This window comes from Sinocyclocheilus rhinocerous, unplaced genomic scaffold (genome assembly GCF_001515625.1).
Source record: "Sinocyclocheilus rhinocerous isolate Xijiao unplaced genomic scaffold, SAMN03320098_v1.1 scaffold185, whole genome shotgun sequence".
NCBI classification, from domain to species: domain Eukaryota; kingdom Metazoa; phylum Chordata; class Actinopteri; order Cypriniformes; family Cyprinidae; genus Sinocyclocheilus; species Sinocyclocheilus rhinocerous.
In genome coordinates this window covers 630,828-643,464 of record NW_015662163.1, presented here as the reverse complement: position 1 = coordinate 643,464, position 12,637 = coordinate 630,828, and the positions used below count along the sequence as shown (strand labels likewise).

The window sequence follows — 12,637 nt, the reverse complement described above, 5'->3', positions numbered from 1 at the left end:
GTCATTAGTAACCCTTTGAAATAATAAATATTATTTTTTTTTTTTTTTTTTTTTTAGGAAAAGTGTGTGAAAAAATGTGTTTTATGGTCGGTCACAATTGTGTCCGGTGGATAATGTGTATACTGAATATTTCTGCAGTCATAAAAATTTATTGTAACATATATCATAACTTTTTTATATTAGTGCTACCAGTATTACAACATCAATATTGTAACTTATTTGTAACATTTTAACTTTTAATTTAGTGCAATATTTTGCCATTGCAACATTTTAGTGCAATCTTCACTAACAACTGCAATTGGATTTATATTGTATACCTAAATTCACTGTTATCCCACCGGTCACTATTGTGACCATCAAGATGTTTACTCATTCTATGACCACACTCAACAAAACTGAATATATGTGAATTCATATATTAATACTAGACACATTAAAGATAATGTGTACCAAAAATCTTTGTCATATCTTTATGTTAACATACTTTACTAAACTTTTGTTTTGGAGCTTTGATGCAGCCATCATCTTCTCAAGGTGCCAACAGGAATTAAACTGAGTTGGTCATGTGACAATTTGCACTAACCATGTGAAACTGCACATATTTAATTGAGACCCTTTATTTTTTTCCATATTTGCAGGAAGTGCACTAAAACATCAGTCAGTAAGGTTTTTAGAGCTTTATAAATTAAAACCTTTGTGACCGGATGGATTAAATAGGTTTTGTTCAATCCAATTTTTTTTTTTACATTTTATAAATTATACACAAACTTTAAATTATACATTAACATTCTGGAACAATCTGAAAACAAGTGCTGAAAACGCTGTAAAAGTTGTCACTTTTGCAGCTAATAATGTTCTGCGACTAAGTAATACCTCTTGTTCTTGAGGCAGTGAATAAAAAACATTATTTTTTCTTTGTTCCATATTTTTAAAATAGCATAAAGGTCAAGGCGATATCAGTGTAGGCTAGGTTCAGTCTGGGCTTGGTGGAATGTGGGAGTCTTTTACAAACATAGTCTGTCAAAGCTAACATGACAGTGTAAAACAGGCTAGATTACATAATGTTCAATGCCATTTTTAAAGACATGTACTGAGTTTGACAATGCTGTTTCAGTATTGTTCTTTTTAAAGACATGTTAGAAACCATAACATCAATCGTGTTGAATTCATTCCACTGACAAACCTATTTTTAACAGTAAAAAAGCCTTTAAGTTAATGATTAAAGTTATACTTTAATCTACAGGCTACTGAGTTTTGGCCAGAGGATATGTTTAGGGATAGTGAATGTTTTTGCTTTTTTAATTCATATCATTAAAATATTGTTGATACAATATGACTAAAGGTAGGCCTAATAATCTTAAAATAACGTTAATACATTATTTCTTGATGTCTAGGTGTCCGTTCAAAAACATTCAGCCAACGACGCAGCCCTAATTACTGGTGAATTCTGAAAAATAGGTCAAATTGTTTTTAACACCTGCAATGATACAGTATATCGGTGTTGCCAAGTTCGCGGTTTTCCCGCGGAATTGGGCTATATGTAAACTATTTCCGCGGGTTGTTTTTTCCCCCGCGGTTTAAAGGTTTGACATGGGTGTATCTACATATTTTACATATACCAATGATAATACTGCGCTAGATTATGAGTTTTTTGTGAGGGAGCGGCCTGTGAGCTTCTGTTTTTGATTACTACTGGTGATTTTCGAGTTGAAATTATGTACAATGCATAACATTGACTGTATATGTATTTTAGGTATGGAAGAAGTGGCATTGAGTTTGGATATTTGGATAGGGCCACGGGGCTTGTTTGGGCTATTTTTGTTACACAGAGCTGGCAACCCTGCAATATACAAACAACTTCCGGCGACACACATTACAGGAAGGCTACATGTCTGGTTACCATGGTTACAGCTGTTTAAACATTAAGGACTGAAATGGCCACATGCTAATTCGACTTAACGAGTAGCCTACATATGATTAATAACAATGTCAAAATCAAAGCAAGACCAACTGTACGAGTTCAATATGCAGAGGGAGACATGGTGTCGCGTGGAGACAACCAGTAGGTTCTGGAATTTACCTGAAAGAAAACACTTCCTTTGTCACCTCCAGAAAACCTGTGACTTCAGCGCGCTGCAGACCGCGCGCACCGAGCTGCGCTCCTCCTGGTTGGACAGCGACAACAACACCAGACATCCCGAGCGAAGACACTTTGAAGACAGCTGTAAGACGAGCTTTAACTGCGTTTGAAACTTCAACTCTAACTAATAAAGGTTATATACGACATATGATAAAGTAAAATACGATCTTTTTTGTCCTTCCAGATAAAACTCATCAGGTGTTAGGAACTGCAATCAACCTCTGTGAAGAGTAAATGTTTTTCTCCAGACAGCAATAAACGTGTAATGAAGCGATCTGGCAATAAAACAGTGGATTATTTCATATTTTTTATTTTTTAAAAATGTCCAAATGTAATTTATCACCCTTAATGTCAAAACCTGTATGGCTTTCTTCTGAAAGGAACACAAATGAAAAACATTTAAATAATGTATTAATAGGGAGAATTAGTTTGAATCCAGCTCACAAAACCAGTCTGAAAGGTTCATGCACTAATCGAATCGATCCTTTTATGATACTTTTACAGTAAATTTGCAGAAAGCTTGAAAGCGCTAGACATTAATTTTAAGTCCATTTGTTTTCCGAGTGAGCTCTTTATTAACAAAATTAAATTATATAAACAAAATAATTCTAGCTTTTTAACTTAGAAAACAATCGAAGGGCATTTTGTGTTGTGACTTCCATAACTGCGTCTGAAGATATTCCCTTAACCTTTGCAATGTATTCACAGCAGATCATTATGTTTCCGGGCTCATTTCTAACCTAGGGCAATAAGAAGATAAACACAGACAGTGAGCTTCAAAACATCTCAGTCGTACAGAAAATCAGATTATAATAACAGGTTAGGACTTACATGTTTGTCAATCCCCAAGGCTGGAGAATCTGTCTCGAGGCAAATGTGTTCCAGTGGAATCTGTCTGATTAATTTTGCTCTCTGTATTTGAAATACAGTATCATTATAGTAGTGAAAAAAAACTTATGCCAAACCTCATGTGTGTCACATAGGTTTAAATAATACATAATTTCCGGTTCAAACATACAATCATATGTACAGAATGTACTAATTTTTGAAGTGAATGACATGTGACGTGGAACTGGGTCATTCTTTAATATGTGCTTCATGTCTTTATTGCATACTTATCATACTTATCTATGATTTTATGGCACACAAGCATAATGGTAATTAAATTAGAATCCTTATCCAACCTGCTCGTTTTTGCTGACAGCAGGCGGAAAGGAGAAGCAGAATCCAGCCTGAACCCCTTCCATAGCAACTGATGGCTTGCCGGCAAAATTATGCAATAATGCTTGTCTAATCCCTAAAGACATAAAAGTAGAATTACGCAAGAAATTCAGCTGCGACTGAAAAAGGTCACAGAGACATAATGATTTGTTATCTCTTACCTAGTTCTTTCATTGTGGCTATGGTAACCTTGGCTGCTGAGCGGGAATGTACGTTCCTTTAAGATAAAAGAATGGACTGAATTATGAAACTACGAAATGAACAGTCAGTTCAGGATGTACAATATATGTTGCTATGCCAAGTAATGGTAAAAAGTAGCAAACCATGTAACCATTTCTGAGCTGCTTGAATGATTTACTGTTACTCTCCAATAGAAAGTCATGTTGCTACTCACACTGGCAAATCCAGTTCTTTAGATATTTCAAGTTGTTTTATGAAGACTTTTATCTGCTCATCACGCTCTTGAGCAGTATTTGCAAACCAGGGGGTAAAATCAAGACCAATCTGTGAAGAGAAAAAAATATTAGCAAGCAATGGATCACATTATGTAACAAGTAGGTTAACTACAATACTGAGACTCAAGATTTAAAATCAACATTAGAAATGTGAGGCCTAGCTTCCCCAGTCTTGTACGATTTTCATGTTTTTTTTTTTTTTTACTATTATCCCCAGACCAATGGTTCTCAACCTTTTCGATTCCAAGGCCCTCCATTGTATATAACAATATTTGAAGGCTCCATAACTTTGTAAGGATTAAAAAAAAAATGTCTTTACAATTTCTACCTGATAAAATATGGAGTTAGAAGATTTTATTAATTTAGATTCTAGCTCTACAAAAAAAATATATATACACATTACCAGTCAAAAGTTTGGGATCAGAACAATGATTTTAAATGAGTTTCTTATGCTCATCAAGGCTGCATTTATTTGATCAAAAAAAATTTATTTAATATTGTCAAATATTATTATGATGTAAAATAATGTTTTTCTATTTTAATATACATTAAAATCGAATATTATTATTATTTTTTTTTTTTTAAAGCTTGTCTTGCCTCATTGTAAATCATTTTAAATCTGATTGATTACCCCTTGGAAGTTTGCTAAGGACTTCTTTACTTTTTCTCACTTTATTAATTTCACATTCCTTAAAATTACTTCTCTAATTTGTATATAAACAATGTAATCAAAATAAGCTGAATGTTTTATTTTTGTTTGGTAAGTGTTAGGACATTTCATTTAACATAACAATGATATAATATTCTAAAAATCCTGAGCAGTGTCTGTTGAAAATTGTCCAAAAAAGATAATATCTTATTTTACCTCCCCGACTGCAACAATATCAGCTCTGTACTTCTGGAACAAAGGAAGGAATGGCTCCAGGTCCTGTTAAAACAAAACTAATATTTTTGCACTAAAAGGTCACAATATAGCACATGAAGCATGGTAAACCTATCTTTCTATGTCATGTTATGTTATATTCACCTGAATCTTGACACTGTGCAAGTCTTCCCCTGATCCTTGAAGGGGATGAATGCCAAAACAAGGGAACACAAAACCAGGATAGCTATATCAAAAACAATATTAGTAAAGCTGCATGTGTCCATTGCTGTGTAAGCATATGTGGTGTGTGTGCAGCTGGAACACTGTCATTCCAAACTCCTCAGTGAGAATGTTCTCATACAAAGCTTACGTTTTTGACAGCTGAATAACTTTCTCAAACTCACTGGCTCCCTCTGTAACTGACACAAGAGCTTTCAGTCCAGCCTAAAATTACATTAATTAAACAGAAGAGGTCATTGTTGCAACATTAGAGTCTTGTTTGTCAGCTTTTATTGATTTGTCCTCTTAGGATTGACAAAAGCTTACCTTTTTAGCTCTCAAAAGGACATCATCTATATCCTATGGAAAAACATTTAAAATAACTTAATATATAAACTAGATTCTGTAAACATCTGTGCAGATGATTTCTGTTTGGTGTGGCAACAAACCCCTTGTCTGCATATAGTTTACATAAACACAATGATACTGACAACATAGCCTACAACAGTTTACATTTAATATTATATAATAGCATTTGTCTTTGATTTTATTATTGTAACTTCATCCGGCCAAAAAGTGGCCCAATTTATTATAAATACTGTACTAATACTGTACTGTGCAAATCAATGAGATCACTCTGAACTACCTGCTGAAAAAAATAAACAACTTAAACCAGTTGAGACAAGCAAACCTGCTGAGGCTGGTTTAGGTGGGGTTTTTCTGTAAGACTGTATTACACATTTACAAAGCGGTGATGGATCCGCTCATAAAGACATTGTGTTTATGGCTTAAAGATAAGAATTTCGCAATTTCTTACCTGTGTAAACTCATTTGCTGACAGGTGACAGTGACAGTCAATAAACCCTCTAGCCATGATGTTAGTGTATATAAAATATTTTGAGCACGTTTCTGTGTAAATTTGTCAATAAAACGTGTTATTAAACCTCTTGTTTTCATGATCTCCACGGCATTTTCTGTCCGTTCGGCGTCTTCACGATGGAGATCGGAACGTTTCTTCCGCTGAAGTGTTTCTCTCAGGGTTTGTTTCGTTGTAACACATTCTGCTTCCGTTTCCAGGAGTTATTTTGAAAAATAAGCGCTGCGGCAGTCATGGAGGCAGATCGTGAGAGCGGGGCAGATTTTAGAGTAAATGTCAAGTCGAAAAAACACGTTCGTGAACAGCTTGAAAAGTATAAAGACTTATTTAAAAAGTTGCTCGATGGCCAATGCCACATTTCCGAGGAGGACAAAGCTAAATTGCTGCAAGAAATGGTTGTGGTAAGTCTAGTAGAAAAAAAGAGATGTCAGTTCAATTATTTTTCGTCTTTATTAAGTGTACGATGGTTTTACTGTAGAAACACCATCTGTTTTACCTGTGGTATTTTTGTGGAAACCAATTATGGGAGTTATTTATGACAACGACGTCTGCTGTTGTTGCTGTGTTTTTGTTTTTTCATTCACTTTATTTGTCTGTTTTATCATTTAGAACTCTGAATTCACAGTGCAAGAAAATCTAGTTATTGCTGGCTTGTCCTGGGACGAGGTGTCGGAGGATTATTGTGAAGGTAAGTTACTGTCAGTTTTAGAGAACTCATTACACTTTTTGCAAACCCAAGCCATGACATTATTAACCATTACTTTGTATGTTCAGACTATGACAGCACAATAAATGACATTCTGGATGAGAAAACTGTAGAGACCGCCTGCAAACGCAACTCTTACCCAAAGCAAATACGCAACCAAATAAATATTCAAGAAATACTTTGTGCATATAGTTAAAAATGAAAAATAAGTGCTACACCAATTTCTTTTTCCATTACAATAAATTACTTTTTTAGAGAACTGTTGTGCTGATGTGGTCCAGGTTCATACCACAAGGTGTTGTTGGTCTACCAGCATTGGTTTCCAAATACTGGCACTGAACACGTTTTTATTAAACAAATGAGCCAATTAAACATGGACTAACGGCCCTTTTTGTATCATAAGTGAACAATGATTAAAAACAAAATTCTAAACACATTTACAAATATCTTGTATATATGCCAATATCTTATAACTGCCTAAATGTGTTAAGTAAACTGATTGATTAAATTCTGATAGGATTAAATTCTACTTCTGATAAACTTACTATAGTGTCACTTTGAGCGCAAGACTAGAAATGGCCAAACTGAAACTGTCAATCATATTACCTTTTGTAATGCATAACCATATACGACCATAGGCTATTAACGTTAGCCCACTTGTTTTTACTCATAAGGACTTTCATTGCCTGTTTAAAAATTTTTAAAAAGCAAGCTTTCAGAAATCACCTTTTCAAAATGGAAAAGAGAGTAATTTCTAGGAATGACCCAAAAGCGTTAAAAATACAAAAACACTCGCACCGCCTGAAGTTATTGGAGTTTTCGAGAGCACCACGTGACTTCAAAGAACATCCGCCGAAGGCATTTGCAAGAAATGTTACTGAGGGATGTTGACTGACAGTGTAAACATGCCTAACTATGCGCTAATTAAAACGACATAATAGTTCGCCTTCATTTTCCATCAAATTTCGTGAACGGAAGTCTTTATTGTGCTCGTGCTCTTTTGCACCTGTCATGTCACTTTTCAGTGCGACAAGTAACTTTACACGAAATGATGCTCCAGATTTCCAGTTATTTCGCAAGAGTGAGGTATGTGAGGCTTCTTTATTCTTGTTTCATTTTCTCTACGTAATTACAAAATAAGTTTATAACCTAAAATAAAAATGTGCCTAATTACTAATATGCATTCTATAACAGATACATTCTCATCTTTCTGATTTGTGCCACCCAAAATGATTTTGTGGTTTACTGTTTGTGATTTGTTCTGTTGTAATGAGATAATCCTGCTCATTAATGTTCAGGAAACAACATATAATAACAACCATAACATATGATTGTGATTCAGAGCTCTGATGATGAAGAGAAAAGGTCGAAAAGAAGAGAAAAGAACCGAGTTGCTGCACAGAGGAGCCGTAAAAGACAAACTCAGAGAGCTGATGAGTTGCATGAGGTTTGCAAGCTGCACATTATATAGAATATAAAAGATGTTGATTTCAGCATTTGTACTTCTCAGTAAATTTGCAGGTAGAATGATTATTTGCCCCATGAAGACATATGATGGTAATTGTGGGCAGACATTGGAAAAAACATCAAATGCTCATTGATGCATATGATTGATGTGGTTTTTTAACATACTGAAATGTTCTGTAACCAGGCATATGAATGTCTGGAACAGGAGAACAGCCTGCTGAGAAAGGAAGTCCAGCTTTTGTTAGAGGAACAGCAACGCTTGACAGATGCCCTCAAAGCCCATGAGACTCTGTGCCCTGTCTTGAACTGTGGTATGACCTCAACATCAAGGTCCACAGGCACAATGTCAACTGAGTTTATGTCTAGATAGAGTCGCTTACATTTGATGCTCATGATGTCCGAATTTCCATTTAAGGATAAATTAAGTATACTTGTAAACATGCAAGGTATTTATGCATACTAGCAGCATGCAAATTTTATTTTTTTTTATTCTGAAATATTAGCTTTTGAGTTCAGTATGCAGTGTTTTCTGTCAACATACAAGTGAATTATTAAGTCATGGTTATGGTTAGTAACCAGGCATATGAATGTCTGGAACAGGAGAACAGCCTGCTGAGGAAGGAAGTCCAGCTTTTGTTAGAGGAACAGCAACGCTTGACAGATGCCCTCAAAGCCCATGAGCGAAGGTGGAGGAGCGCAAGGTCTCTAACATCCACCAGCTCCGTGATGTTGTCATGGAGGAGTGGAAGAGGACTCCAGTGGTAACCTGTGAAGCTCTGGTGAACTCCATGCCCAAGCGGGTTAAGGCAGTGCTGGAAAATAATGGTGGCCACACAAAATATTGACACATTGGGCCCAATTTGGACTTTTACATTTAGGGGTGTACTCACTTTTGTGGCCAGCGGTTTAGACATTAATGGCTGTGTGTTGAGTTATTTTGAGGGGACAGCAAATTTACACTGTTATACAAGCTGTACACTCACTACTTTACATTGTAGCAAAGTGTAATTTCTTCAGTGTTGTCACATGAAAAGATATAATAAAATATTTACAAAAATGTGAGGGGTGTACTCACTTCTGTGAGATACTGTACACATATTTAACAAATTAAATCATACATGATTGGCAACTGTTATCTCTGCTTCAAAGTTTACATATGTTTTTGTTTCCTTGGTTGATTTGGTGCAATATTACAAAACATCTGCAACGTTTGCATCAATGAAATGTTAGCTGCATCAAGACAAGCGGAAATGAGAGTCCAGTGCATGTCCTGCAACTCAGCGTCTATTTATGTTATAACTGTAATAATAATGTGTGGATAATGGATAAGCTCTAAACCTTCTGTTGTAAAAGTGGTGTCTTAAGCATTCTGGCTTTCTGTGTGTTTACCCTGCTAAAAAAAAACAATAGAAACCATCACAGAAATTCAAATGGTTTCCACTACAAATACCATTACAAACCATCAACTTTTAACCATTAAAACCATTAAAAATGGTGTTCTGTAGTGTGTTTTGGGACATATTCCGTTAGGATTTAATGGTTTTAACAAGCCAACAATAGAAGGTGACCATTACCAGTAGAAACCCACAGGGTCCATTACTCTTTCTAATAAAACCTATCATATAAAAATAATTCCCATCATAACCAGTACAACCATTACAAATTTTGTGACGGTGTCTATTGTTGTTGGTTTTTTTGTGTGTGTTTTTTACAGGGTACATATAGTAACCAATGATGTCTTCTGTTTTGTGACCCACAATTGCTTGATTGTTATGCCCTCTAGTGGACACATTACTAATCAACTTGCATTAAATTAAAAATTTCGACGTATTTTATATAATCCTTATATTTAGTTTACATCTAGGCCTATATATTTTATAATAAATAGATTATATTTATAATATGTACATCTACTGAAAATAGACATAGCTGCTTTAAATTATACTTATAATAAATGTAGTTTTAATTATCTAATGTACACTGAATGAAAGCCATCGGTTTGTATATGACCACCAGTATCATCGATATCTGCTAGTGATCGCGGATATCTCTTCTTGTCACACACGAAAATAAAAGGAAGTAGAGACGATTATCATAAACTGTTTAGCATTGCCTTTAAAGTGCATATTTTTTAAAAATCTGAATAGAGGAGCATGCAAATACGTATTGTGAACTGGGAAATTAAGGGTGTGTCTTAAACCGAAAAAAAAAATCTGTTATGGTAACTTTTCCTTCCTGATCTGTAAGTTCCTGGTAGCGACTGTAGGTGGTTGCCCTCGCATCTCAAAACTCTTGGAAACCTTACAGGAACTTAAAGAAGAATGTGGACCTTGAAGTTCCCATTGAACCTACACTTCCTTGAGCTCCCCCAAAGCAAAAAAAAAGAAAAAAGAAGAAGGGACATTTCCATTGTACTGGCAAGGAAGTGGTCTACGTAGACTGTTCGCTAAATGCATTCATCGTTAATATATACACCCTGAGGGAAAACCAATCTTTTTAAACGTGAGGTTTGTAATATACACTACAGGACTGTCATTAAAAATACTTTTTCCTGGATGAGTAAAGCATCAACATTTTGTTTCGTCTTTCATATTTTGAAGGATAATGGAATATATGTATCATATATATGTACAGTGCCGCTTGAAAGTTTGCGAACCCTTTAGAATTTTCTATATTTCTGCATAAATATAACCCAAAAAATCATCAGATTTTCATGCAAGTCCTGAAAGTTGACAAAGAGAACCCAATCAAACAAATGAGATGAAAATATATACTTTTATATATGTCATTTATTTATTCAGGAAAATGATCCAATATTACATATCTGTGAGTAGCAAACGTATGTGAATCTCTAGGATTAGCTATAAATTTGGAGGTGAAATTAAAGTCCATCTGTTCAGAGGTGGTTGAATAAAGTTGTTATTTTTGTTTTGTTTTGCGCACAAAAAGTATCCTCTTCGCTTCATAAAATTATTGTAGAACCACTGTAGTCACGTCGACTGTTTTAATGACGTCTTTAGTACCTTTATGGATCTTGAGAGTTTGGTTGGTGTTGCTGTTAACGGAGGCCTCTCTGAGCCATCGGATTTGATCAAAAATATCTTAATTTGTGTTCTGAAGATGAACGAAGGTCTTAGGGGTGTGGAACGACATGAGGGTGAGTAATTAATGACAGAATTTTAATTTTTGGGTGAACTAACCCTTTGAACAGAGCTTGAATAAGTCAATGTGAGGTCACAGTAGAATGTATGTGTGCGTGTGCATATTTTTCAGAGTTAACTTAGAGGACATGTTTTGTGTCCTCCACATGTGTTGAACAGAGGCAAATTCCCTCCGCGATCTCTGCTGTGACACTGAAGAACTTTCTGGTTCACATCTGAACTGTACACAGCTTTCTGTTGCCTTTCTTCTTCCCCCTCCCTTCCTCTTTCATTCATATGTCCATATTTCTCTTTGAGAAATGAAAAGAGTTCTCGGAAGTACAGGACGCACACTAGTCCTGTAAGTGATGGTTGATGAGCGCTAAGTGGGCTTGATTATTCTGGGATGGTGAAGGCAGGTTCAGAAGGTTTGAGTGGGCATCTGCAGGTTGCCATGGTGACCGGTCCAAAGTGTTGAATAACACGAAGAGACAGACAAACAGGCAGATTGCGGATGACAGACGAGGACAGAAAAAGGAAAAGGCATGGTATACTGGGAGGAACACTAACACAGAAAGACATAAAATGTTGATCAACACAAAGTCAGTAAATAGAACAAGAGCACATAAAATCATCAGAGAAACAAAGCGCTCTAGACTGAGCAAAGATAAAACTGGCAGCATTATTAGCCTACTTTACCTTGAGCTGGAAGCTTTAGTTTACAGCTACAAAATGCTGATTTTGTACAAAATTCATTAGCTTTATTCCAAACTCTAGCAAGTTGAAATGGACTAAAGTGAGAGAGATGAACTGCTCTTCATGGGAAGCAACTCAGCTAATGGTTACCACACAAACACTAAAATGAACCACAAGAGAGACTTGACTAAAATTCACAGTTGATGTCAATAATCTGATGTTGTCAAGTTGCTAATCTATGATGCTATTTTATGTTAGCATAAATATGCATCATCAGTCTGGTTGTTAGCATTTTGTTAAGCTAACGTTCTACATTTATGCTAGCATGTCAAGTTGACACTCTAAGCACAACTGAATGATGACATGATTGAATATGCAGTATATATCTACTATCTACTGGCATAGTGTGTCAGCTTCTTGCTAAGCTAGCGTGCTATCTTAAGTTGTCATGTTACCAAAAGTGATAAGGCCCATTCACACCAAGGACGACTACAATGCTAACTATATAACTAATGTGTTAGTAATCATTCTAATTCAATGACAACAGCGGCATCCACATCACCGCTATAATGATAATGAGAAACAGATATATTATTGGAATTACTTGACTGACAGCCAATCAGAATCCATCTGACTTTAAAGCGCGAGTATTTAAAGCGGCAGAGGTCCTTCTAATACACAATGTTATTGTCCATTGCGATGGGATTTTATAAGCAGATTTAGTCTTCACCTGAGTGCTCGGCTGAGCTTGTCATAATTCATCTGGGGCTTGCACTTGCGGGCGCCCCACAGTCGTGCCACCTCCTCCGGGTCTTTAATGACGAATTCACCGTAATCCCCCTGCCAGGCGA

General features: G+C 35.7%; 3 protein-coding genes across 3 annotated transcripts; 2 read left to right on the top strand and 1 right to left on the bottom strand.

Annotated features, from left to right (window-relative positions):
* Positions 1 to 1,867: 1,867 nt before the first annotated feature.
* spata45 (spermatogenesis associated 45) lies at positions 1,868 to 2,429 on the top strand. Its single transcript, XM_016537601.1, has 2 exons — positions 1,868 to 2,224; positions 2,325 to 2,429. The coding sequence occupies exons 1-2, from the start codon at positions 1,987 to 1,989 to the stop codon at positions 2,372 to 2,374; spliced, it is 288 nt and encodes a 95-aa protein (XP_016393087.1). The 5' UTR covers positions 1,868 to 1,986; the 3' UTR covers positions 2,375 to 2,429.
* A 125-nt stretch (positions 2,430 to 2,554) lies between these two features.
* Positions 2,555 to 5,920, bottom strand: tatdn3 (TatD DNase domain containing 3). The gene is made up of 10 exons (XM_016537600.1): positions 5,718 to 5,920; positions 5,228 to 5,260; positions 5,052 to 5,125; positions 4,844 to 4,925; positions 4,682 to 4,744; positions 3,756 to 3,865; positions 3,523 to 3,578; positions 3,325 to 3,437; positions 2,972 to 3,052; positions 2,555 to 2,880 (listed from the first exon to the last, which is right to left on the bottom strand). The coding sequence occupies exons 1-10, from the start codon at positions 5,772 to 5,774 to the stop codon at positions 2,749 to 2,751; spliced, it is 801 nt and encodes a 266-aa protein (XP_016393086.1). The 5' UTR covers positions 5,775 to 5,920; the 3' UTR covers positions 2,555 to 2,748.
* Positions 5,921 to 7,338: 1,418 nt separating this feature from the next.
* LOC107727593 (basic leucine zipper transcriptional factor ATF-like 3) lies at positions 7,339 to 8,505 on the top strand. The gene is made up of 3 exons (XM_016537496.1): positions 7,339 to 7,569; positions 7,826 to 7,930; positions 8,135 to 8,505. The coding sequence occupies exons 1-3, from the start codon at positions 7,495 to 7,497 to the stop codon at positions 8,318 to 8,320; spliced, it is 366 nt and encodes a 121-aa protein (XP_016392982.1). The 5' UTR covers positions 7,339 to 7,494; the 3' UTR covers positions 8,321 to 8,505.
* The last annotated feature ends 4,132 nt before the right edge of the window (positions 8,506 to 12,637 follow it).

Coding starts and splice junctions, on each gene's coding strand:
- spata45 (XM_016537601.1), top strand. CDS start 1,987: ATGTCAAAATCAAAGCAAGACCAACTGTACGAGTTCAATATGCAGAGG. Junction 2,225..2,324: donor AAGACACTTTGAAGACAGCT/GTAAGACGAGCT, acceptor TTGTCCTTCCAG/ATAAAACTCATCAGGTGTTA.
- LOC107727593 (XM_016537496.1), top strand. CDS start 7,495: ATGTCACTTTTCAGTGCGACAAGTAACTTTACACGAAATGATGCTCCA. Junction 7,570..7,825: donor AGTTATTTCGCAAGAGTGAG/GTATGTGAGGCT, acceptor ATTGTGATTCAG/AGCTCTGATGATGAAGAGAA. Junction 7,931..8,134: donor GAGCTGATGAGTTGCATGAG/GTTTGCAAGCTG, acceptor TTCTGTAACCAG/GCATATGAATGTCTGGAACA.
- tatdn3 (XM_016537600.1), bottom strand. CDS start 5,774: ATGGCTAGAGGGTTTATTGACTGTCACTGTCACCTGTCAGCAAATGAG. Junction 4,926..5,051: donor GTTATTCAGCTGTCAAAAAC/GTAAGCTTTGTA, acceptor TTTTTGATATAG/CTATCCTGGTTTTGTGTTCC. Junction 3,866..4,681: donor ATATTGTTGCAGTCGGGGAG/GTAAAATAAGAT, acceptor TTCTCTTCACAG/ATTGGTCTTGATTTTACCCC.